At 57.2% G+C, this 26,155-nt stretch overlaps 1 protein-coding gene across 1 annotated transcript in view; it reads left to right on the top strand.

Annotated features, from left to right (window-relative positions):
• The window catches only part of SHANK2 (SH3 and multiple ankyrin repeat domains 2), a 504,408-nt gene that overhangs the window by 245,127 nt on the left and 233,126 nt on the right, over window positions 1–26,155 (top strand). Inside the window, 2 exon segments of the mRNA XM_027580403.2 lie at window positions 2,394–2,563; window positions 10,132–10,245. Of these exon segments, the coding sequence (XP_027436204.2) occupies window positions 2,394–2,563; window positions 10,132–10,245 (284 nt within the window).

Raw genomic sequence — 26,155 nt, 5'->3', positions numbered from 1 at the left:
TGCCCCGCTCCCTACTCTCCTCTCAGCTCTCGGTCCTGGGCCAAACAAGCGCTGCGTCAGGCTGAGATGAGGTGAATTGAATGAATGAATCATACCGTGAGCAGGTGCCGCTGGCGGCTGGCAGTCTCCTTTCAGGTGGGAACTTGGCGGAGCCATTCTGGCTTTCCTGCTTTCTCTCACATGATGGGCAGGTGACCCAGACTGCCCTTCCTCTCTGCCCTTCCGCTGGCTTGCCACACTGCTCCCGTGGACAGCATGCCTCTTGCAAAAGTCACCTGCTCCAGGAGCCCCTGGCATGCCTGGGCATGCAGGACAGCCCTCACGGGGAACATCTGGGTTTTCTTGTCCATTGATCTGTAGCTGGCTGGCAAGGAGAGGTTAAACAAGGAGGTCATGTGGGGCCACTGGGCAAGGCCACCTGGGCCAGCAGGATTCTGTGACATCCGTCTGTGGCTTAAACTTGGTTAAAGAAGGCTCTGGGGGAGGAATAGCATCTCTGGAGGTAGGAGAGTATGAGAACAGAGGACCTCTGTCTCTGAGCCCTGGTGGGCACCCAGGAAAGCTCACGTGACCAGCCTAGGTTCCTGTCCACCCTCTGCCCCGTGTGGGTTTGGGTGGGCTCTGGCCACTGGGGTCAGTCCTTCTCCACACTGTTCTAGTGTACATGAGGGTAGACAGTGTCACAGCCTCCAGCTTCGCATGTGTGGACGTGCGCTCCCCTGGCTGGCTCCCCCAGTTGTGACGGTCTTCGTGGCCATGAGTTTCTGACACAAGTGGGCCCCTCCTAAGACCCCAGTGTGGTTCCCCAGGTTGGAATTCCTGCCCGCTTTCGTCCACATGCGTTTTTGAAAGCCCCCATCCCAGGAAGACAAGCCCGTGTGACAGCTGGGCCTGTCCCTGGTTAGAACGTGGGTGGGCGTGCTCTCTTTCCCCCACTGGACATGGCCGGCTCTGGCCTCCCGGAGCAACGGTGCGGGGATGTCATCATGGAAACTGCGTGGCCCGTTTCTCTGTGAGCCTGCCCCTTGAGCACGCATAGCCCCACGTGGGGCTGGCTGGGGCGTGTCTCACTGTCGGACGTGGGCGTGGGAACGTTTGCTCTTTGTGAAATAACGGAAAGCAAGAAGGCGGCTCTGCGTCTGCCGAGAAGTCCGTAGGGCAGCTGGGGCAGTGGCTCGTGTGATCGTGAAAGCTCTCAGACAGTGGGGTTTCCTCACCCGGAGTGGCAGGTGCACATGGTGGAACAGATAAAATGTCAAGAGACCAGGTCTGCCCCGATTTCTGCATCGCTAGGGTCTTTGATTTTTTTTTTTTTTTAAGATTGATTTATTTGAGAAAGAGAGAACGGGTGTGCGTGTGAGTGGGTGGGAAAGGGGGGATGGGCAGAGGGAGAGAATCCCAAGCAGACTCCCCACTGAGCACGGAGCCCGATGCTGGGCTCTGTCTCCTGACCCTGAGGTCCTGACCTGAGCCAAGGTCAAGACTCAGACACTTAACCGACTGAGCTACCCAGGTGCCCCCTGTGTTAAAGTGCACATAACATACAATTTACCACCTTAACTGTGTTTGAGGACAGAATTCTGTAGCATTAAGCACATTCACACTGTTGTGCAGCCGTCCCTACCGTCTGCCTCCAGAACTTCACATCTTCCCAAAGGGAAACTCCGTCCCCCCGAGTCACCGACCCCCGTCCCTCCCCCGGCCCCGGCGCCCACCGTCCACTCTCCGTCCCCCCGAGTCACCGACCCCCGTCCCTCCCCCGGCCCCGGCGCCCACCGTCCACTCTCCGTCCCCCCGAGTCACCGACCCCCGTCCCTCCCCCGGCCCCGGCGCCCACCGTCCACTCTCCGTCCCCCCGAGTCACCGACCCCCATCCCACCCCAGCGCCCACTGTCCTACTTAGGAACATGACAACTCCAGGCACCTGCAATCAATGGAATCATACCAGGAACACTTGCCTTTTCTGACCGACTTCTTTCACTGAGTGTAATGTGCTCGGGGTCAGTCCATGTTTAGCCGGTGTCAGAATGTCCTTCCTTTTTACAGCTGCGTATAGTCCGCTGTGTGGATGGACCGCACTGTTTATCCGTTCATCCTTGGATGGGGCCTCGGCTTGTTTCCATCCCTGGTTTGTTGTGAGCAAAGCCACTGTGGACAGGGTGTGCAAACGTGGGTGGTTCCCAGAAGCGCATTTGCTGGAACCACCTGAGTCTCTTAACCACGGACGCTGCCCCTGGGCATTTTCACGTCCTCATTCTGTGTAGAGTCAGGAGCTCCCACGGGACAGCTAGCGCCACGGCTTGGCCGTGGACAGATCGGCCGCGGGCCTGGGGTGGGATGTGCCCTGGCTCAGGCCGTGACCCTCTCGGTCTCTCTCTGCCCCTCCCCCTCAGGCCGGCTTTCCTGCCTGGTGCCAACAAGGACACCCTGTCTGCCTTCGAGTACCCGGAGCCCAAGCGGAAGCTCTACAGCGCGGTCCCGGGGAGGCTCTTCGTCGTCGTCAAGCCATACCACCCTCAGGTCGACGGCGAGATCCCCCTCCACCGCGGCGACAGGGTCAAAGGTCAGTGTCTACCCCACTTCCGGGGCTGGCTCAGGCCGGGCCCCCTCCGCCTCAGCTGACCCTCTGTTGGGGTTTCGGCATCGGAGGCCTTGTTTCCCGGGGCCCCTGGAGGGGGCCTGGAGGGGGACGTCTGGAGCCTGGGAGGGCAGAACGGGGAGCAGACTGGGCTCGCCGGCCGTCCTGGTATCTGTTAGGGAAGAGCACATGCATGTTGGGGATGAGATTCCATTGCAGAAAGTGCAGGGGGAAGGGGCAGAGCTCCTTTCCACCCAGGAAAGCCCTGAGGGCCCCGGGAAGACGTGGCATGGGGCCGGGGCCTAGCACAGATCAGATGTGGACATGTCTTCTCGGCGGTCAGGGAGGCGTGTCTAGGGGGAGGGTCCGGCACAGCCCGGAGGCCTCCAGCGTTCCTGGAAGGAAGTCCACCAGGTTGGAGGGAACGATTCCCAAAGCAGAATTCTGGGAAGTGTGGCTGAAAAGCATGGAAGGCCTCCAATAATGCCAGGCTAAGGAGTTAGGCTTTGTTCCCAGGATACTGGGGAGCCAGCAATAGTTTCTGAGTAGGGAAATCAGGTATGTGAGGCCATTCAGGACGGTGGGTATAATTAGGGCCCTTGCAGGAGGTCGGCCTTGGTGTTGAGGCCGTGGGGAGGAAGTAGAAAAGCTGCAGGTGTGGGCTGCAAGGCCACATGGAAGCCGCTGAACTCTCCAGGTAGAGTAAGAAAGGGCACACCACGCGTGCCCAGCCGTGTGTGGGCCCTGTCACTGAGGACAGGCTTTCAGAAGACACTCAGCAGGTGATAAACGGTATGCCCCTTAGAGGTTGGCAGGCCAGGGCCAAATCCTGCCTGCCCCGCCTTGTCGCCACCAGGCCTGCGCTGGCTCGTAACCCCGTGCCCTCGTCTGTGCCCTGCACGAATCCAGCTGCCCTCAGCTGGCATTTGCAAGTTTCTGATGACAGGTGGAGCCCTGTTCTCTCTCGGCTCCTCCTGGTCATCCAGGTGCGCGTGGAGCTGGCCATCTGGTAGCAGGCGCAAGTCCCAGGGCCTCCGTGTTCGTTCCAACATTTTTCTTCTTCGATCGCTTCTATTGATCTGTTTCCAATACCCTTTCTTCTGAAATGTTCCCTTCACTGTTAAGTCCATCTTGTGCGTTTTTTAATTTCAGAAGGCACACCTTCAAACCCTAGAGTTTCTACATGTTTTGGTTTTTCTTTTTTTTCAATCATTTCTTTTTATGTAAGACTTCTTGTTACCCTGTTGGGGTTTCTCGCTTGCTGAAAGCACATGCTGTGTTAGGTCACTGGCGTGGTGCGGTCGGCACGCCGAGGTCCCCATCTGCAGTCCGCAGTCAAGGCCACCTTGGGCTGGGCTTGCTCCGTTTCCTGCCCTCTCGTGAGAACAGGGTCTTCGTGTGTCTCGTGATCTTCTAGAGCGTCATGGATGTTAGGCGGGTTAAGTTGTGGGCATTTCTTACGTTTGGGTGGGTTGCCTGGGTGACCGCTCCAGGCCTGCTCAGATCTGGAGCTCAGCTGAGCTGAGCTGCTCTGTGCTTGTTCTGCGCACAGTTGGGGATGTGACGAGGCTGTCTGCGGCCTCGCTCAGGCTCCTTCCCGGGTGGGGACGGCCCCACTCTCCGGGGTGCGTGCTTTGTCCTGGCTTCATCTTTCTGGTTCGTCAGGCTGCTCAGGCTAAGGGTTTTCCCCACGGGTCCCTCCCTCCTCCCCCACCCACAGCCCTGCCTTGTGGACAGGGTGCAGGCTCCCGGCTGTGGAGAGGGGCTCTCTGGCCCGGCTCCCTTCGCACAGGCCCCCAGGCGTCCCACCAGGCCTGGCTGCCTCTCTGCACATTCTGGCACCTTTCCCACCGCACACGGGGTACAGCTGCCTTTTGGGGTGTCTGGGAGGGCCATGTCCCATCACACCTATAAGTTCAAGTCCCTGCGCTGTCCCTGTCAACTTTACTGCAATATTCTTGTCACCTTTTACATTATTAACATTCAAGGTATAAACATAGAAATTCACACCACCTGCAATTTTAAACTTTAGTCCCAGAACGCATTGCAGGGTAGACTTTCTCCCAGACGCGTGAGCAGTTTCCGATTGTCCCCCCAACAAGGATGCTGCGTCTGCAGACAGGGTGGCTGGTAGCTCCGCCATGGCGCTCACACGGGGCCCCAGGCAGAAGGCGACAAAAATGTTTTTGCTGCTGCCAAGGCCATGCGTCTTTCTGGTATGACCCCTATGCCACAGCTGCGGACAGCGTCCTAGAGGGGCCCCGGGGACACCCCGCTCCTGACAGAGCTGGCAGGCCAGGCCTCGCGGCCCCTCCCCGCCTCACCCCCTGCCCCCCGGGAGAGCCGCTATTCTGAGAAAGCTGGGAAGGGCAGGCCCCCCGGACCTGCTGCATGTCAGAGCTCTGATTACTGTTGGGCGGTGATGTGCGGTCAGCCCCTGAACCCTGGGAGGCCGGCGGCTTGTGTGAAGGCAAAGCACCACCCCCTGGGGCCTGCTCTCATGTCTGTGTGCACCCCACCCACCGCCCCTCGTGGCCCCCAACACACCACCCGGGTCTCCCTGCCCGGCCCTGCTCTGAAATTGGCTATGCCGTCGGCCCACAGCCCTGGACTTTCATTCCACGCGGGCCCACGGCGCCCTGCACCCCAAGACCCACGCGGGGCTTCAGGCCAGGCTGGCAGACCCTGCGGAGCCTGCCATGATACTGGCTGGCCACTTCGTACCTGGGGACTCCGTATGTCAGAGATAGTGACAGGAGCAGCCAGAGGTGGAGACTCTCATCAGTGAGCACCTACTGTTTGCTGCACACACTACTGGGTGTTTTGCATACGGTTTTGCGTGGACCTCATAGCAGCTATGGGCCAAAGGCATGGGTGTGCTCAGGTGGTCGTCACAGAGTCCCTCAGTCTGGGGGGCTTGAACAATAGGATTCGCTGTCCCCCGATCCCGGAGGCTGACGCCCCAGATGCAGGCCTCAGATGGCCGCCCTCCCCCTGGGTCCTCACTCATGGGGTCGTCCCTCCGTGCGGGTCTGTGTCCTGATCGCCTCTTGCAAGACCCTGGTCACATGGGATCAGGTCCGCCCTGGTGACCTCATGTTACCTTGATCACCTCTGTAATGACCTCAGCTCCAAATGGAGCCCCATTCTGAGGTGCTTGGGGTCAGGGCTCCAACATAGGCATTGGGGGCATGATGCAGCCCAAGCACCTGTCTTCTGCAGACACGGTAACCCCGGTGAAGACCTCCCACTCTCCCACAGCTGATGACCAGGGGCTGGGGGCTCCAGATCTAGTTGGCCTGGACTCCCAAGCCCATGCTGTCTCCCCCCACCCTGCTTTGTCTGTCCCGACTGCTCCCTCCGTGGTCTGTTGCTACCAGCTTTACCTGGCTGTGCCCATGTTTGTGGTTGCGACGTGTCTTGGAGAGAGACGAGAGGCAGATTTGCTCTCTCCCCAACGTGTTCCCGTCTGGACACCCAGCAGTCAGCCAGTGTGCTCTGCTCTGGAAGGAGGACGTCATTCATTCCCCCAGCTCCCTCTCACTGAGCACTGGCTGTCCCCAGAGCAGTGCTGGGGCCAGTAAGGGGGGGCAGGAGCTCGGACCCAGGTGTGATGCGAGGGCACCCCATGTCCTGGCTTAGTCCCTGGGAAGCGGGGCATAACCTGCTAAGCTGGCTGGCTCCCATGTCAGGAAGGAAGTTCAGTGGAGAGGGGTTGGCCATGAGTCTTTGGCAGCCTTTTTCACAACAGCTGAGGGATGGTGCCTCTCCTGGGGAAGGTGTCTCAATTAGGGCACCAAGTGTCCACTACGCTGGGGCCATGGGAAAGGGACAGTCACACAGCACCTCACTGGCAGCACTCAAACTCCCAAGTGTGGGATCCTTCGAGGCTGTCCTTAATGCTCCCCACTTCGGCCAACTTGTCCTGTGGGAGCTTTGACTGAGGAGCATGTGTGGCCTGCAGATCAGGCTTGCACAAGGAAGAATCCAGAAGGTGGGAGGGTTGTCTCTGTGTTGATACTCAGAGACGCAGCCAAATTGGTGGGGTGTGCCTGTGTGGGCGCGTGTGTGCGGGTGTGGGAGTGAGTGCACGCATCCCTGTACTGCATCCCCGTTGACAGGTAGGAGCCTCCAGCTGGGTCTCCATCGAGGGGCTAGCGTTCCTGCCATCCACCTGGGTGAGTCACGGTCACGGTCTCTGATTTGGGCCATGGATGGCACAAACACCCCCTTCCTCCCAGCCATGCCTGGTTCGGGAAATGGAAGCCCACCATGGGCTCCGTGGGGCTGACCACAGACTGGCCACTGAAGCTGGTCCCACGCTGTGGGGTGACGAGAGGTGAGACCAGGTGGGCAGGGGGCTGGGGCTGAGGCCCCCGTGGTGGGGGGGGAAACTGGAGGTCCCGGGGGGCCAGTGGCCTGTGCATCTGGCCTGCACGGAGGCCCTCTCTGAGCTTGTTGGAGGCCCAAGGAGGGTGTTCTGGGGTGGGGGTTGAAGGCTCCCAGAGGTCCCGCCGGGCTCCCCCAGCAAGTCTGCAGGGGCAGGTTTCTAGGGGGAGTCAGCACAGGGAGACGGACCGACCACTCTTGGAGGGAAGGGAGGCTCGCAGCCAAGCCCTGGGCTGTGTTCTCCTTCCCAGCCCGTGTCCCCTTGGACATGGATGGGAAACAGAAGTATAAGGAGAGGAGGGGGCTTCAGGTCAGGGGATAGGGGGGCCATGGGGGTTGGGCAGTGAAAGGTGGAATCACAGGAGACCCTAGTCTGCGGCCCGGATGAGGGGAGGCCAGGGGCAGAGAGAAGGTGGCTCAAGGCAGAGGTGCGGACCCAAGCCGCCGCAGAGAGGTCCAGGGCCAGGCAGGAGCCCCGTGGGTAGTGGTACCAGGGGATCTGCCCCTCTCCACATATGTCCACGGGCATCGTCCCAGGCTGGGACCCACCCCTGGCTGCAGGAGAGCAGGCTGTGCGGGGAGCTGTGCCAGTCCCCCACGGAGAACAGAAGTGATGGAAATCAGTTCCCAGACTTTCACCGCAAAGGATGGATGCAAAGGACTTCTCGTCTGAAGACTGCTGGGTGGGCCTTGTGGGCAACTCGCAGTTGCCTTGGAGCCCATGATGCTCGGCTGGGGCCTCCTTCCCTCCCGGCCATGCTGTGCGGCCCTGGCATCCTGCCTGGCTGGCTGGCTGGCGGCTCTTGGAGACGGGCAGCCAGAGGTGAGCCAAGGGAATTGTCCTCCCTGGATCTCAACGGGTACACAGCAGAGGCAGGAGGCCTGGCTGCCCGGCGAGTGGGGGCAGGAAATCTGGAGGATTTCCAGAGAAACCCAGCTCACCACTTCCAGGGGGTGGGGTCCTGCTGATAACCCCCAGCTCCCTGGCTGGGCCCTGACTCTCACTGTATTCACATATTTGCTGCTCGGCTGTGGAGGGGAGGTCTTCATGTTCCCAGTGAACCGCTGAGCCCGTGCATCTGGGAAAGCATAGCTCAACACATCTCTCCCTAAATGTGGGTTCCCCAGGCACAGGGGTGTGCTTGCTCTTCTCTTGATCCCCCTTATGATACTTATGTGGAGGAAAGCCCAGGATGGCTTAAAATTCAAATGGCCTACAGGGGGCTTGGCACAGAATGGGGAACCCTGCCACTGAGGCAGTCCCTGCCCAGGGGCTTGCTCCCAGCACTCAGGTAGGTCCTTCCTCAGTGACCTGGGCAGGGATGGGGCGGAGCTTGGCAGAGGGGGTGGGACCTCGTGCAGTGAGGGTCCCGCCCAAGCCTGGTGACCACACCGCTAAGCTAGCCGCCAGTACTTACTGGTTCCCAATGTACAAGGTAGGGCCATGCATCTCTGGAGGGGAGAGGCCCGGAGGAGTAGCCAGTTAGTGGTCAGCTGGACGGGCACCTCTTCCGACCATGTTGCTTCAGCTGCGGCCTCGGAGCGTGTGGGCTTGCGTAGGGCGAGTGGATACTATGTTCGTTCTCAGTCTACTTTTCAGTGCCTTAAATCAGCAATTTATGGGTGAGCCCAACCTAGCTCCCTCTTCACTTACAAGGAACACACTTTCCCACCTGGACACAGGTGTGCCCTGAGGAGGTGGGTAGACAACAGCCCAAGTGTGCAAGCCCGATGTCTGGCTGCTGGCCCAGCATACATGGTTGTAGGACTCGCTTGCAGCTCCCTAAGGGCAGAGGGCCCGTCTTGCCGACGGCCTAAAACATAGTAGCATGTTCCAGATGGTACCCAGAGTCGCACGCACACCCCCTCACGTGTGCCTCTGCTCCTCCCTCTGCCAAGAGGGCTGCCGTCTAGCGCTTGCTCACCAGGCACAGAGGATGTCCTGGGCCCGCCCCCGGCCTCTCCCCGCATCCAGCACACAGGCTGCTATGTCCCCCTCTCCTAACGGAGCTGAAACCGACCCGGTGGGCAGGGCCCCTCAGCCTTCCTTCTCTTCCGCTGGTCTCGGAATAATGAGAACACGCTCGGAAGTGTGACTCGGTGCCCATCAAACACAAAACTGCGGTGTGTCTTCCCTGATGGGCCGTCTGGAGAGAAGTTGTGAGCAGGGAAGGAGCGCCACACGGAGTTCGGTGTCTCTCCCTCGCACACAGCGCTTCAAATAGTATCCCGCTCCAACATGTGCGGGAACCGAGGCACAGGGGGCTAAGAAGCTTTCCTGTGGGTCACGTAGACAGACATGTGGCTTCGGCCCATCCAGCACATGGGCAGGTGCCTGGCCTCCCTTTGCTGCCAGGCAGCGCTCCATCCAGGATGACCCTCTCAGGTCCGGATTCTTGGGGGAAGCTGTGTGCATCCCCCCACCTGGGCTACTTGGGGTATAAGGGGCAGCGCCGAATTTTGGAGGAAAGGCTTCAAGAAATGTCTTCCCATTTCTATGGTGCAGAGTGGCCCCGGTGGACAGGCCCACCACCCTTGTCTCTGAGGGGATGGGCAGGTGCAGGGCTCCAGTTTCCCCCCTCCCACCAGTGCTCCTCGCCTCGAGGCGAGACAGAGCGCGGGGTCGGCACACAGCCCCTCGCTGCTCTTCCATCTCCTGCTCTCAGTTGTCTTTCCCCAGGCTGGTCTAAAAGATCAGGCAGACCCTTGGACCCCTTCCCCAGGTGGGAAGGGGCACGCATGACCTCATCATTCCTTCCTTCCATGGAGGTGACCTGCCCTACCACTGTGACACATGACATGATTAAGGGTGGTGACTTGCGGTTCCCCTCTGCCATCTCAACTGGGACACCAAGACGGGGGACAGACTAGTCGCAGGACTTGTGGGGTCAGATGAAGATGCCAGGAGGCCGGCGCTTGCATGCTAAGGACAGAAGAGACTTGGGGATCCCAGCGTCCACGCCCTCGGCACTGTCCTCTCCGAGGGACACTGCACCGGGTCCCCTCGTCCACAGTTGAAGGAAGCGTGGACAGCTGGCAGACGGACCAGAGCTGCCGGCTGGGCAGGCTTGGGGGACGGCCCCGCGCTCTCACCATCCCCTCTTCGCGCTCACCCCCAGGCCCCTCGAGTCCGCCTGCTAACAGCTTCCCCCTCTTGCCTCTAGTTCTGAGCATCGGCGAAGGAGGCTTCTGGGAAGGCAGCGCCCGCGGCCACATCGGGTGGTTCCCGGCCGAGTGCGTGGAGGAGGTGCAGTGCAGGCCCAAGGACAGCCAGGCAGGTAAGGCGGTACGGCAGGCGCCGGTCTCCACGGCCCTCGGACCCGGCTGTGCCTGCGTACGGAGAGAGGCGGCCTTTCAAAGCAAAGGCTTCTCTCTGTCATAGAAACAGGTTGATTCGATTCCTCTGGGCTCTGTCCAAACCAGAAATAGGTTGCAAGACGGTGCGGAAGCTTTTAGTTAAGGGGCTGCTCAGTACATGTTCCAGAAAACTTGGATCGTTCCTTGTAGCCATCGGGGAAGGGCTTTCGTGGGTTGACTGAATCTGGAAGGCTGGTTATCGATCTCCTGTACCGATGTCGCACATGGGCAGCTTGCGTTCACCGCGAGGCCCTCCTGTGCCCTCTGTTAGAACCACACGGTTTGATGTGTCAGTAAACACCACTCCGAAGTGGTTGGTGTTCGCGAAGGGAGATCACTTCAGCATCTCTCAGAACTCCAAATATAGCCTTTGCTGAAAACCACTTTGAAATCTATTGCCAAAAGATTGAATTGATTAAAATGTTAAGAGGAGATCATTTATATACAATGGACTTGGGAGGAAATATGGTGCTTGGGGAAAAGGGAAGCACGTGAACCCGGTCCGTGCGTGCGCTCCGCGGGCATCAGGCAGAACCCCAGGCTCACAGAGCACACAGCCAGTGGCTTTGCTGCGTCTGCTTGTGCCGGCTGGTGGTCCCCTGCCCCGTGGCCTGTACCGCTGGGAAATGAGGTGTCCTGAGGATGTGTGCTCTGGGAAGCACGGTGGACCCCCCTGCACGTGGCTGGCTTTGTGGACTCGTCATCGGGGATGCTCAGCTGGGAAACCGGGACATTTGCCGTATGGTGGGGGTGTTGAGGTGAGAGACGTGCTGAGCTTAGGTTTGAAAGGGAAGGCCAGAGTGTTCCCCTCTGGGGAAGGTGGCTGGGCGCGTCCGTGGGCAGCAGGTGGGTAAGAGCTTGCCTTCCCAGGCGTGGTGATGCACACCTTGAGCCCCCGGTACAAGCCGGACCTCCTGGCCCTGCCGCCCCCGGCCCACCCGCATCCTCTCCTGCACGCAGCGCACCCAGCCCCGCTGGTCTGTGAAGGGCAAGACCACAGCCTGTGGGCAGGACTCCCCTTCCAGGTTGCCAAATGCCTCTGTCCTCCCTCCCCTCCAGTCCTGCTACACGGCCTCCGTGCCCCTGGTCTCCCAACACACATTCTTCCCTTGGAAAGCCTCGGGCATGTGGGTGCCAGGCATTGCCGGCTGGGGGCAGCCCAGATGAACACATGTGCGGGTCACCCGGGCCTTCCTGCTCCCTGCAGCCTCCAGGAAATCGTGGCTTCCTGGAGAGAGGGCGGGGAAGGCTGGGCACTTGGCGCCCCCTCCTTCCCTCTCCTGCTGTGGGCCTTCTCCGCCCACCTGCGGACACTGCCCCACCTCGCCCGGGGCAAGAGGTCCGCGGGGCAGGTGGGCGTGGTGCAGTTCGTCCAGGCTGATGGTCTCCTCCGTCGGGGCTCCCCGGGGGTAGCGGCTTGTATGTGTATCTTGGGAAAGCTGTTGGGTGTGACATTCCTAGAAGGACGTTCTTTGCTCCTTACAACACTCTGCAGGATGGCATCCTTTTGATAACGTGGCGTTCTCTACCCAGGCTGGTGCTCAGCCCAGGGTTCAACATTTCTGGGGCTCCAGCCAGTTCTGGGGGCTGGCCGTGTGTCCTGGGGGAACTTGAGAACACGCAAACCAGTCCCTGACCCCAAGCGACTGTACCACACCCTTCTGGAACATGGCACCGTACGCTGTCACCCCACGTACGTTTCCTGAGTACGTCCTGGCCCTGGGCAGCTTGCGGGGCCTGAGCCCGAGACCTCATAGGTCTGTGCTGCCCGTAAGGATCGGAGGAGTTGGAGCTGCTCGTGTTGGCCAATGGCCACAAAGTGGCTTCAACATCGCAAATGCGTTATCTTGTGGTTCCGGAGGTCAGAAGTCTGGTGTGGGTCTCACGGCTCCCGGTGTCGGCCAGGCTACGGTCCTTTCTGGAAGCTCTGGGGGAGAGTGCGTGTCCTTGTTGTCTATGGGCTCTAGATGCTGCAACATGCTTAGCTTGTGGCCCCTCCGGCCAACTTAAGAGTGTGGCCACGTCCCTTACACGGCACGTCTCTGACCCCCTCCCACCTCTTCCCCACGTGTTAGGACACATGTGGTCAGCCTGGGCCCACCTGGATAAGCCAGGGCAGGGTAAGCTGATTTGCAACCTGATTCCCTTTTTCCATGTGAGGTCACTATTCACAGGTGCCGGGCATTAAGACGTGAGTATCTTTGGGGGGCTTCCTCTGTCCACCAGGGAGGCTAAGTTATGAACGCATGATGTAGGCAGCAGGTCAGAGGAGGAGGCAGCCCTGTAACCCGGCATGGAGGGGGTGGCATGAGGGGGAGCAGACTCGGAGCTGGATTTTAGGGTGGGGAGGTTCTGGAGCGGCTTCCGCCAGGCTCTGCTTGCCTTGGGCTTTCTCAGATTGTGGCTGAGCACCAGGGGCCGTGTTGACTGATATCTTTAGTAGAGGTATGATTTACCTGCTGGAGAGCACCGTTCAGTGCATTTTGACCCACGTGTACGCCTGTGTCTCCGAGCACGCTTAGGACGGACGTTCATGACCCCGCAAATTCTTTCCGGGTGCTTCCCGGCCACAGCGCCTTCCCCAGGGCTCTGGCAGCAGAGGCCAGTGTGACTGGTTGAATTTCCCAGAGACGGACCCCTGCAGCCCGCGCTCCTGGGCCGGCCGCCTTGCACGCAGCCGATCGTCAGCCACACTGCCGCAAGCACCGGCGATCTGTCCGTATTTGTCCACGAAGAGTGTTCTGTCACATGTGTATGCCCAAGGTACTCTGTTTACTCATGCTCCCAGCGACGGGCATTTGGGTTGCTCCTCGATTTGGGCTCATAGGAAGGTTTCTGTGCAAGCCTTTCTGCAGACATGGCTTCCTTTGGCCCCGGGAAATTGCTGGGTGCACGCCTGCAAGGTCACGAGACAGGAATGCATTTTCGCTTCAGAGGAAACATCCAGAGAGCCGTCCCAGCTGCTGAGTCTCCTGGGGCTCCTGTGACCCTACATCCTGGCCCATGTCTGCTATTTTCCGTCCCCTATGGGGCGGCCGCCCTGTGGGTGTGGCGGGTGTCGTGCTGTGGACGTCATCCACGTTCTGGGGAGGATCGTGGCACGTGGTTTCCATGTGCTTGCTCCCCGAGGTCAGCGTCTTTCAAAGGATCTGGGCACGTCTTCGTCCATCTTTAATCGGGCCACTTCTCTTGCCACTCCTGGATTTGGGGGTTCCTCGTGCACTCTGCCGTCAGCCCTTTGCCGGATACGTGCTGCAGATACTTACCCGAGCCTGGACTTCACCTTTTGTTTTCCAACTGCATCTTAAAGGAGTAGGGAGTTTTTAAAATTTTAAGCGAAGTCTCACTTCCTTATTTTTTTTCATGATCAGCACTTTCTGTAGAGCGCCCCCCACCCTCCATTTTTAAATGTTGGAAGTTGGCAGACCTGGAATATACATAGAATCCGGAGATGGTACAAAATACGTTCCACGTGTTTCCATCCCCAGCACACTCGCTCTGCACCAAGTCAGACTGGTATGGGCCTCGAATGTTCCTTCTCTTTGGGGAGCCCCACATAAAGCAAGTGTTTAGCCGGCAAATTCCACTCATGCATTAAATGAAACAGGTGAGTGATTCAGGGAACCCACAGCACACAGAGGGTGGCTCAGGGCACCTTGTGGGGCTGAGCACGACCAACTGATTTCCCGTCATATGGCAACGAACATCAGGGGCCACGGGCAGCCCCCGCAGAATGATGTGGGGGCCCCGGGTCTCCCGCTGCTTCACTGATACACGTTTGGCTCAGTGGTGTGGAGAGGTCAGGACCTGTGTCTTCAGTGTGGGAAGCCCTTGCTCTTCTGAACCTTGGTTCTCGTCTCTTAGGACCGTGTGTTTCTAGGGACATCACAGTTTCCAACAGGCTTTCCTCCGTGGTAGCTCGTCCGGCCTGGGGAGGAAGCAGGGCGGGAACTGTCCTCCCCGATTACGCACAAACACCCACGTCTCGGCACCCAGGAGCGCACCGGGCTGGGCTGTGACCTGTTCTTCGGAATCCTAACGCTGTGAGCTGTGCCACCCTTCCTGGCGGAGCGGCGGGCATGGTGATCCTGGGGTTATTGCGTGTCCCTCCCCTGTGCTTCTAGCGTGCAGGCTTCTTAAGGATGGGGGCGTTCCAGCCGGATGTATTAGATGGGGCCATGTCAGCCGCTGTAACAGATGAGCCCGTAACCTCAGCAGCTTCCGTCCTGCTGTGGCCTCACCCATTCGAAAGGGCCTTCACAGGGCCTCTGGCTCAGAAGGGACACACACCACTGCCTCTCTGTTCCCAGTGTCAAGGACCAGTCGGACCTGGACGCCACAGGGCTCGGCCTTGTGGTGCCCGGCCAGGAGCCACTACTGGTGACTGACCCCTCAGGAGGCTAGGGACAGAGGGACGTGAACGTGGGCACAGATAACAGGTATACGTACATATAAAGAACTGGCTCAGGCGACTGTGGGGGCTGGCAGGTCTGAGATCCACAGGGCAGGCTGGCCGACTGGAGCCTCGGGCAGGAGCTCTGGCTGCACTCATGAGGCAGAATTTCTTCTTCGAGAAGCCTGATCACCCACGCTGTCCAGGAAATCTCCTCTGCTCGGAGTCAGCTGGTTGTAGGTGCTGCGAGCCGTCTAGAGAACACCTTTACAGCAACACCTGGACGAGTGCCTGGCGGTAGCCAGGTGCTGCGATCTGGTCAGGTTGACACCTAGAACTGACCACCACCATGACCGACCCACGCTGTGGATGGAGGGAAGGATGGTGGCCGCCTCCGCCCGGCAGGGACCTCAGCAGCCCCTCCAACTTTCCATCACGTCCCCATCCGTAAGTCCAGGCTGTCAGGTTGGAGTGCGGCTTGATCCTGTCTCTGCAGGATGCCACACATGAACCGCGATAGGGCATGCCCCCGATGGCAGATCTCGAGTAAGAAACAGGTAAAATATTTGCAAAATCATCACCGGGAGCCCTTTGATGAGTCAGTGTATGGAAAGCAAAAGCATGCGGGTGCAATTTGCAGGGACACAGTTCATGTGTAAGCAGAAGCTGTGCAACCGCGGCCCCCCGTGTGAGAAAATGACAAAACCAAGTCACTGCCAAGCAAACGGTATCTTAGCTTCTGAGACGAAGGCCCGGACAGTCTGACGAACACATTCACTTAGAATAAGATGACAAGGTGACATGAACAACCGCTGTCCCCAGCCTCCAGAGACAGCCAAATTCTGGTCACCTGAAGGCCACGGAGCTGGGCGGTCCAGACCTCAGGTGCAGGACAGCATGTTCTTAACTCCTGGTGCATCCTCGTGGCCCGGCGCTGGTCCATGCTGGGATCCCTCTGCTTCTTGGGGCGGCTGTATTCTGCTCACCCAGCATTTCCTGGGACTGTGCTGGTGCACATCACACCTGCACGCTGCAAGGCCGGGCAGTGTTGTTCCAGTCTTTCCAGACTTGGAGTCTTGATCCCTGTCCCCAGGAACGTCCTGTCACCCTCACCTCTCAGCTTAGCTTTTACGGGTCATGCATGTGACCTTCCCGGCACACTCAGGAGGTGGGGACATGGCAGTGTAGGTGGAAGGTGCTCGCTTATCCCAGCCTACCCAGCCTCACCTTCCTTTCTGGGAAGCTCCTGGATTGCTTCTTCCATTTCCTGAAATTTTGCTTCTTTCCTCACATTCTCCTCTTCGTGCAGAGACATCAACACTGGGTGCCCTTGAGAAAAATCATTTTGCCCCTGTATGTCTCAGTTCTCAGTTTGGTGCTTGCATGATCTTGTGTTTCTAATTTTTTTGCATGAAATAGAACAAACACAGAGAGGAACTCACAAACCATGATGTGTTGCTTAGCAAATGGCTATAAAACGATACCCCTGCCCCACGTCACCAACAGCCCCAGAGCCCCCCATGCACCCCTTCTTAACAGAACACTCTCTCCCCACTGCTAACCCCACCCTGACTTGCATGCCAGTCGCCTCCTTATTTTGTTAAAGTTCTGCTTGCTTACTTTGCATCCCTAGACAACGTAGCATAGTTTTGGCCAATTTTGAACCATTTGTAAGTGGAATCAAACCTTGTGTGTGTTGTGTTGTGTCCAGCTTCTCTCCTCACCTGTGATACCTGGGTTGTGTGAGTGGCTCGGGGTACCCATTTCGTCCCATTAAGTCATTCATCGGGTTTTGTCCATCTGTCCTGCCAGGGGAGGGCCACCTGCAGTCCCTGTCCCCTGGTGTAAACATGTTTGCACTTCTTTTCCTCATACCCCAGGATGGGTGGTGGTCAGGCCAGGGTGTGTCCCCCGTCCCTCTGGATCCTTCAGGCACGTCCTAAGTGTGCGTATTAGTCTGTGCACGCTGCTATAACAAGTAGCACAAGTAGGGCAGCTTAAACAGCAGACATTTATTTCTCCCAGTTCTAGAGGCTGGAAGTCCGAGGTCGAGGTGCCAGCATGGTTGGCCTCCTGGCTCGCAGATGGCCACCTGCTCACTGCGTCCTCACAGGGTCGAGCTCTCTGGTACCTTTTCTCATAAGGGCATTAATCCCATCGTGGGGCTCCCACCCTCATGACCTCCATGGACCCAAATTACCTGCCACATGCCCCACCTCCAAATACCATCCCATCAGGGGCAGGGCTTTGACAGATGCGTTGGGCAGCACAGACTTTTAGTCCCTGGCGATGCTGCGTCCACATCTCGCCAGCACGCGCTACCGGCAGACCGTTTCCACTGTGGGTCTTACGCCCATGCCGCATCAACACAGGACTTCAGTTTGTGTTGCTCTCATTACTTCTGAGTTTGAGAACTGTTTTTGTATGTTTATTGGCCATTTATTTGCATTTTTTGGTCAAGTGTCAGTTCAGGTCTTTTGCCCATTTTTCTTGAGGGTCGTTTGTGTATTACTGATTTGTGGTCACTCTTTATATATTGTATAAGAAAACCATTCTCAACGATACATATTTGCTACATCTGTTCCCAGACTGTGGCCAGGCTTTTCCCTGGGAGGCCGGAGACCCTTTCACGTGGCTCTCGTGGTCACCAGCCTTCTCCTTACCATGGAAGAGGCAGGCATGGGTGCAGGGCAGCCTGCAGATGGCACGCCAGCTCGACTGTGACCCCATCACCCCCTTTCCACCTTATTTAATGTGAATGCACCTTCTGTCTCTGGCAGGGGATGCTGGTTTCCCATTTAAAATGATGATTTGAAGAGCTTCTTACTAGAAATAAACGTATAGGGACAACTACATTTGTAAAACCCGGCCCTGCTGCTTTGGGGTTGCTTAGCTTTGACCTTTTGCCCACACAATCCCCTTAACTCAGTTAACCGAACTTAACCTGATTAAAAAGCCCAGGTCACCCAAAGGCCTTCAGGATGACTGGGTGGACAGATTTCACAGGTGTGTGCTGGGGGTGGGTATCATGGGTCTGTGGGCTTGGTCCATGTAACTGCTGTCCTTAGCAGACCATGGGGTGGTCCATCACAGAACACTGTGACACTGGTCCTGCACCAGCCCCTGGACCGGACATTTCTCATCTCCAAAACAGCCCCACAGGCTAAGTGTCGTCATTCCTCTTTTACACAGAAGGGAGCATGGGCCCAGAGACATAGAGCACTGTGTCCAGGGTCGCACAACCTGTGAGTGAGAGTGACAGGCTTCAGAGCGGGATCTCTCCTGCTTCAGCAAACCTGTGGGTCACTTGAAAGAGGGAACATTCCCACATTTAAAAACACCCGATTATAAAAACTGAAATTGTCTATGAAAATGTGAACCACTAGATTGGAACAGTTTTGTTCTTAAAAAGAAGCATAGGGTCATTTTTAGGGCATCCCCTAAATGGAAGCACAGAATAAAAGGTTCCTCTGAGACTTTGAGGTGTCCCCGGGAAGACATGGGGTCTCTAGGCCCAGTTTGAGAAAACCTAGATTTAGGGTTCAGGCCTCTCTGTTGGAGAAGAAAGTCTAGCCTCTGGTTGCTGAGAATCCCACACCTGGCCAAGGCAGAGCTGGCGTGGACATCTGATTTTGAACTTCTAACCCAGAGCTACTCCTTCTCCCATCCCAGTCCGGGGCGTACTCTGTTCATTATCGCTTTTTTAATTGGAGGTGACAAAACCCCAGAGCTCCCTCCAACACCCTCTTCCCCCAAAAGGGAATTATTATCTTACATAATTGAAAAACCCAGGGGCTGGCTTCAGGCATAGCTGGATCCAGGTGTTGAAATGAAGTCGCCCGCTTTCTCTCCATCTTTAGGCACTGATTCCTTCCTCTGTAACAGCTTTATTCTTTGGCCAACTCACTTGTCAGGGTGGTCCCTGACAGCTCTGGGCTTAGTCCTCCTGAGTCCCAGTCCAGCATAGAGAGAACACGTCTTTTCCTGCCTGCTGGGCAAGCATCAGCGATTGGCCCTGATTGGGTTGACCTGGGTCATGGAAAGGGGCAGAACCAGTTGCTAGAACTGGGGGATGAGTGTGCTTAGGAAGTGTGACTGGCTGGGCCTGGGATAGATGAGTGAGTGTGGGCAGATGGTCTGCGAAGGACAGTTGGGGTGCTGTGACCAGCAGAAGGAGGGGGGCAGCAGAGCCTCGTGGACGTCCAGAGACATCCCTTCAGCAGGGAGGCCCAAACATTTGGGCTCTTTGAATAGGAGAGGAGCCGACGCTGTGACCTGCTCTCACTGAGCTGCGAGCACTTCCCGGGGAGACAAAGAAGGGGTAGGAGCTGTTACCCAGTGCTCGTTGCGGCTCCGGGTAGAGCCATCGGGACAGGAGCTAGTGGGGTTCCGGTATGAAACAGAAGCCCCATTTGTCACAGTGCGTACGAAGGCTCTGCAAGATATCACAACAGGCATATGGTCGGTGCTTCCAAAATAGAATGTATTTTGTTATCTTTAGAACATTTAAAAATACAGGCAAATGACTCCATTAACACAATTGTAATCTAAAATATTAATAAGCAACAAAAGAGCCAGCTTCCGAAGGAGTTACTAGCTGTTCCCTAACGGAACATAAAATAAATATGAGGACTCATTGTCCTGGTTGCTAATGATTATGTTTTTGTTAAACAACCGTGGCAGAATCATGCAGGCTTCCCCCTTCGTCTTTCTTTTACGCCATTTTATTAAAATACACTTGGAGCCTCGCCTCTTCGGTGTGTGCGCACTGTTGTCTCTGAGCAGCTGCTCTGTGTTTTAAATACCAGTTTCCACGTTCAGCCTTGCCCCCGAGATAGAGTTCTGCCAGGTCTGTCTGTGGCTTCCGGTTTGGTGGGGCGGTCTCGGTCTCTGGCATCGCTCCGGGGTCCCGGGCCCTCCCTCCCTCCCCTCCCAGCGGTGGCGGCAGCCTGCCCTGGGTTACCGTGGCAACCTGGTGATGCCGGTACCAGCCCCGCCCTCCTTCCCCATGTCCCTCCTGCCGCTGCAGGATGTGTGTCTGCAGCTCCTTTCGAAAAGTCACCTCGCAGGGCCATTGCTCTGGGCCGGGGCCAGACCTGTATGGACGGTGGTGGGCAGGAAAGAGGTTTCTGTCATTCTGCCAGGTCGGCGATGAGAAACTGACAGCCGGGGGAGCTTAAACAGCGAGATATTTCTTTCTCCCAGTTCTGGCTTCTGGAAGTCCTAGACCCAGGTGTCACCGGGGTGGGTTCCCGGTGAGGACTCTTCCTGGCTTGCAGGTGTAGGTGATGTCCTCATGTGGCTTTCGGCTGTGAACATCTCCATATCCCTTTCTCTTCTCAGAAGGACACCAGTCCTATGGGATTAGGGCCCCACCCTTATGACCTCACATAACCTCACTTAACCCTAACAGCATTCTCAAAGGTCCGCATATACAATCATGTTGGGGTTAGGGCTCCAATATAGGGGCTTTGGGGAGAGGGATGCAGTTCAGTTCACAGCGTGCTGAAGAGCGGTAGCCGTGAACCGAGCGGTGTCCTCCCCCACCACCTCGTCCCATTCCCCACCAGGACCACTGCGTTGTCTGAGTCGAGGGCAGTGGCTGTCTCCTCTGTCCTGAGGCTCCTGTCTGATCAGGCTGCACGCTGATGCCCCAGCATTCAGAGGCCTCTTAGGGTCCTCTGTTCTGGAGACAGGGCTCGGAGCCAGGTCCACAGAAGAGACAAACATCAGAGTCCATGGCTCTGATTTAAGGCCATGAGCCTGGAACCAGGGGCTCACCATCAACTAGCTGCTGTGTGGCCTTGGGCAAGTTACTTGGCCTCTCTGATCTCCAGTTCCTGCTCTGTGAGACGGCAGTGGCTGCAGTGTGTTTACCGCAGCATGGCTGGGAGGGGCCGGTGAGCCCGTGGTGGAAAGCACTGGGCATGGTCTGGCTCGCGGGCATGCTCACGGAACATTGGCTCTTGGATTGTTATCATCCTGCATAACACATCTGCACATGCCCACGGAACGTGGCCCTAAACCCAGCCGTTTAAAAAGTAATGGGGTTCCAACCCTGCCCAGTGAAGCCAGGATGTGTGGGGGGACCTAGGGATCTGTATGTTTCAGCGACTTTCCAGGCTTTCCAGGTGGGCTGTTAGATGGGCTGGGATCTGAGCCCTGAGATGGAGCAGGTTTAATTGGTACAAATGGTGTGAGCTAAGGGGGTGGAAGGAGAAGGCCTGTAAATGAGTGTGTAAATACATGTTTGTCAGGTGAGTTGATCACTGTATATTGCCCTCCGCAAGGGCATAGAACTCAGGTTACAGCTGCTGACTCTGGTGTTCCCCACACCTAGCATGGTACCTGGAATGGAAGAGGTGCTGAGAAAGTACTTCCTGGATGGGTGGGTGGGTGGATGGAAGGACAGATGATGGATGGATAGATGAGTGGATGGATGGGTGGGTGGGTGGGTGAGCGGATGGAAGGATGGATGGGTGGGTGGGTGGGTGGGTAGATGGATGGATTGTTGAGTGGGTAGACGGGTGGGTGGAAGGATGGATGTTGGATGAATAGATGGATGGGTGGGTAGAGGGTTGGGTGGAAGGATGGATGGGTGGATGGAAGGGTGTATGATGGATGGGTGGGTGGGTGGATGGCTGGGTGGGCGCATGGGCGCATGGTTGCACTTTGCACGGGGGTGGTTGTAGATACCCGTTCTATCTCTCGTACACAGCTATAACCCTAATTCCAGTTTTGTAACCCTCCCACCTTTAATGCTCTCCAACACTGTGATTTATTCAAAACTATAGAGTCTAATCAGCAGGGAAGGCAGTGGACTATTATGAGACCAAAGAAAACACCAGCATCGTCGGCTTCTCAGGCCAGAGTTTCTTTGGAGCTTCAGCCCCTGGAGATTATTCGGGGAGAAGTTCCCTTCAGCCAACATGATGTGTAGTGGCCTCAGACTCTGCCTGTCTGCTCTGTCCCCTGAGTTTAGCAAGCAGGCCTCTCCCGGCCCCTGCGGAGCTGTGCAGTGGCACTGGGGTTTGGGCATCCTGCTCGGGAAGGGTGGCTGACCTGTCCTCCTCGCCCATGCCATGAGCAGTATGGGCTCTTAAGGGCCCGGGAAGACAGATGTTGTCGTGCCCTATAAATGGTAGCGTGAATGAAATGCTCCCGGTGCATGCAGGTGGCTGCTGACCCTCCATCTGTCAGACTAGTGAGGACAGCCCTGAGGCCTCTCCATAGACACCTGGGCACCCAGTTTGAGGATGGCTAGCCAGAGCCAGGAGCCTCCCCTCTGCTGGGGCACAGCGGGAACCAAGGGCCATCCCCCCAACCCCAGAGTGCACCGTGGCTCGTTTTGGAAAACGAAAGCCATCATATGGTGCTCTGTATTGAGTTAAGATGTTGTTTTTGGCTCCTCCGAAATAGACGATAGGAAACAGAACTGGGGATAATGAATAAACATTGGCTTATGGGGGCTGCATGCTGGGAACGATGAAATCTCACACTGGCAGATGAAATTTAAGACATGCATATGCAAAGGAGGTAAGTGAGGGCCGGGCTCCTGCTCCAACAAACCGTGTAGCCAAGGAGAGCATCTGGAAGGACGCTGTGTATGTCCCCCATTCCCAGCCGGTTGGGGTCGGGGAGAACCGGGGTAGGGAGGAGCCTGGGCCCCTAGGAGACTGGGCAGAAAGTGGCCACCCAGGCGCCACCCAGACGTGGACTGGAAATCGGTGCTTGCGCTTGGCAGATGCAGCTTCCCGAAGCTTCGGCGTGGTCCATCTAGTCGAGTCCTCAGATCAGTTCTTGGGGGCGGCCCCTCTCTCGCCTCACTTTGCATCGCTTGGAAATCCTAAGGTCTTCAGACATGGCACCCACCTTTCTGTTTTCTTAAACCAAAATAGAATTCCCATACCATGAAATCTCCCCTGCGAGGGCGGGTGGTTCCGTGGTTTTTAGTCTATTCACAAGGCTGTGCAGACATCACCGCTGACTCAGCCCAGAACAAGCCCGCCACCACCCCCACCCCGCGCCCCCAGCCTGGGTGAGCGTGCCCCACCCTCTGTCTGCATAGGTCTGACCGTCCTGGATACCGCACGTGAACGCAGCCTTACGGCAGATGCTCTCTGGTGACCAGTTCATTTTAGCAGAATGGGTCTGGGGCTTCATCCAAGGGGTGGCGCGTATCAGAATGTCATTTCTTTCTGAGGTTGAATAATATTCCCTTATATAGACCACATTTTGTTTACGCACTCATCACATGGACATTTGGGTTTTCACTTAGGGGTTTTTGTCAAGAGTGCCGCTGTGAGCCATTTCCATGCAAGTTTCTGTCTGAGCACCTGCTTTCGGTTCTCCTGGGTGCATACCCGGGGTGGAAGTGCTGGGTCACGTGGTAACGCCACGGTTAACCTTCCAAGGACCTCCCAGACGGTTTTGCCTGTCCCATTCCCACCAGCCCTGTGAAAGGGCTCTGACTCCCCACACCCTCGTCAGCTCTTCCTTTTCATTTCTGGATCATAACCATCCGAGTGGCTGTGAGCTGGTGTCTCCCCGTGGGTTTCATCCGCGTTTCCCCAATACCCAGGGCTGCCGGGTGCCCCTCTGCGCACTTACCGGCCATTTACCTAACTTCTGTGGGGAGCTCTTCACTTTTATAGGCGATAAATTATGATCCACGTTGTGTCTGGTCCTGTAGCGAGTCTGCAAAGTAGAGAGAGGTATAAAAGGAGAAAATAAAAGTCGCTCGTAACCCCATGCCATGTTGGTAATCACCACTGAGATGTTGGTACTTCTGTGAGTCTAAACGTATATTAAGCAAAATCGAGTGCATCCTTTTAAATTACGGATCCTGCTTTCCTTCTTCCCCGAGCGACAAAGGACATCATATCATGGGTTGAAAACACTCTTCCAGAACACCAGTCCCGGTGGCTCGCCACACTGTCATTGGAAAGGCACTGACAAATCCTTGACCACCCCTGCTGTCCTTGACATGACGGTGGCCGTCAGTTTAGCCCTCTTCCAACTCGTGACATTGTCGCCAAGTTTTGCTGTTGCAGGTAGCACTTCCGTGAGCAGCCTCACTGTTAAAGCGCTACGTGCTTCTCCTTCGGGTGCTTGTTCCGGAATCCGCCTGCCCAGATAGATACTTCGCATGGCACAAGGCCGCCCCTGTCCTCAGCCCTCGAAATGTGCAGAGGCCCAGGGCAGCAGCCTGACTGCCTCCTTTCTGTCTTTTTCCAAGAGTTGTCCAGCCTTCCTCTCAGAGTTCAGCTGCCTGTGACCTCCTAAAGATAGGGGCAGCCACGGCCCCTGGGGCCAGGCCTTGGGCACATGGAGTATGCTCTTTCTCAAATCAGCAGGGATTCGCTTCATGGGCCGGTGACCCCCGCCTCTGCAAGGGGCCCCACACTTCCGTACGCTCTGAAGCCGCCATCCTGAAATTCTTTGTCAGCTTTGAACCTGGAGCCCCCCACTTTCCTTTGGCTCTGGGTCCCACAACTCACATGGCGTACCCTGTGGGCTTGGAAACGCGCCCGCGGGCCTCCATCCTGCACCAGAAGCCATGCGTTTTGTGCGCGTCCTTGGAGACCTTCACCTCTAGATATGCCATCTTTAATCAAAGGCACTTGGTTCTGAAAACTGCCATGGCTCCCCGGTTCCTGCTGGCCCAGACTGGTGGATTCGGGAGTCCTTGCTACAGCTTAGCTTGGAGCAAAGATTTGGCTCCAGGAAGTCTGCATTGTTTATGCAACCTTCAAACCCCAAGGACGGGGTCTACACTGCAATGGCTTGCTGACCAACACCCCAGACCACCTGCTGCCACTCCCTGTCAGGGCCTCGGCATCAGTTCCTGTTCCCCAACCCCCTGCCTTCCTCTGGGTTGTTTAGATCAGATTTGTTTGAGACATAATTGCTGAATGCAGCCAGGCCCCCCAGGAGCATGGTCCATCCTGGCACAGCTGCCAAGGACTGCAAAGGTCCCCCTGGCTGCCCCTGCTTATTTAGCCGAGATGGAAATGTGCCCTTCACCCGATTCCAGAAACTGCACTCCACGTGTGTGCAAACGAGCCTCCGCTGGGCTTCTCCATGGGGTCTGCATTTCCCTGGCTGGACGCCTCCTTCATCAGGCACCCAGAGTGCTCCCAGCCGCCGCATCTCTCAGCGGGTTCCCCTCCCTCCTTTCCTTTCCCGGACCCGTGGAGGGTCACGCGATGGGAGAGAACAAGCCCGCGAGCCTTGACTCGCTGTGTGGGGAGAAGGGACTGAGTCCCAGGGAGGGGAACAGCACCAAGTCTTTGTCTAAGGCGAGGAGGTCCACGGAAGCTGAAATCGGGGTCCCTCGTCATCACTGCAGAGTTTCTGGTTTGCAAGTGGCTACAACATCTCCAAGTGCCAGGTTGTTTTCTCAGTATCTTCCCCGGGAGAGAAGGCGAGCATCCCACCCTCGTGGGCCCATTTCACAGATCAGGACTCTGGAGGCTGTCACACTGGGGCCCAAGCTCATGGCCTCTTGTGCACAGCAATGTCTGTCCCAGTGGGTCTTTTAGGGCCAGCAGGGGCCTCAGAGGTCATATTGCCGAACAGCTAACCTTAGCCATGCCTAACCGTGACCTTGACGGGCTCCAGAAGTTCAGACACATAAGGAGCACAGGTTCCTAGCGATGTCAGCAGCTGCCCTGACGGCCTCCATGAACCCCTGGCACGTGTTATAAGATTTCTGTTATCAGAGATGGGGCTGGGCTGGCGGCTCCATCTCCCGGAAGGACACCCGAGGAGCAGAGAAGGAGAGGGCACCAGGCTCCGAGTCCACACCCAGTACCCTGGAGCGGAGACTAGAGCTTTCTCTCTCCCCTTGGCCAGAGCTTTGTCTGACCCAGATACCTGGCTGAGAGGGGTTTTCACCTCCCCTACTGCACGCCGGCCCATCCGAGAAGGCCCAGGTACCTTCCCTGTGAGCCAGGACCGGAGGGGGCCCCCGGGTCCTGCCTTCCAGCAGCTGTACCAGCACCCAGGGCCGAAGAGGCCACCCCCTCCTCACAGCTGGTCCCCCTCTTTGGCCTCCATCAGGGGGAGGGGGTCAGCCCAGCTCCTGCGTCTGCACAACACTGTGCGTGTTGGCCTCTCCTTGCTGGCAGTCAAATCACTCAGGGTCACAGACCTCACTGAGGGGCAAGCGAAAGCTGCACACGCACACATCCTTACACACACGCACACGCATACATGCTTGCAGAGTGCGCACAGACCCACGTATACACAGGAGCCTGCACACTTGTGTGTGCATGCACACATACTTACACGTGCACACGCACACGTGTGCTTGCAGAGTGCGCACAGACCCACGTATACACAGGAGCCTGCACACTTGTGTGTACATGCACACATACTTACACGTGCACATGCACACGTGTGCTTGCAGAGTGGGCACAGACCCACGTATACAC

The sequence above is a fragment of the Zalophus californianus genome, chromosome 11, assembly GCF_009762305.2.
Source record: "Zalophus californianus isolate mZalCal1 chromosome 11, mZalCal1.pri.v2, whole genome shotgun sequence".
Taxonomy (NCBI): domain Eukaryota; kingdom Metazoa; phylum Chordata; class Mammalia; order Carnivora; family Otariidae; genus Zalophus; species Zalophus californianus.
This window is presented reverse-complemented; position numbering and strand designations above follow the sequence as displayed.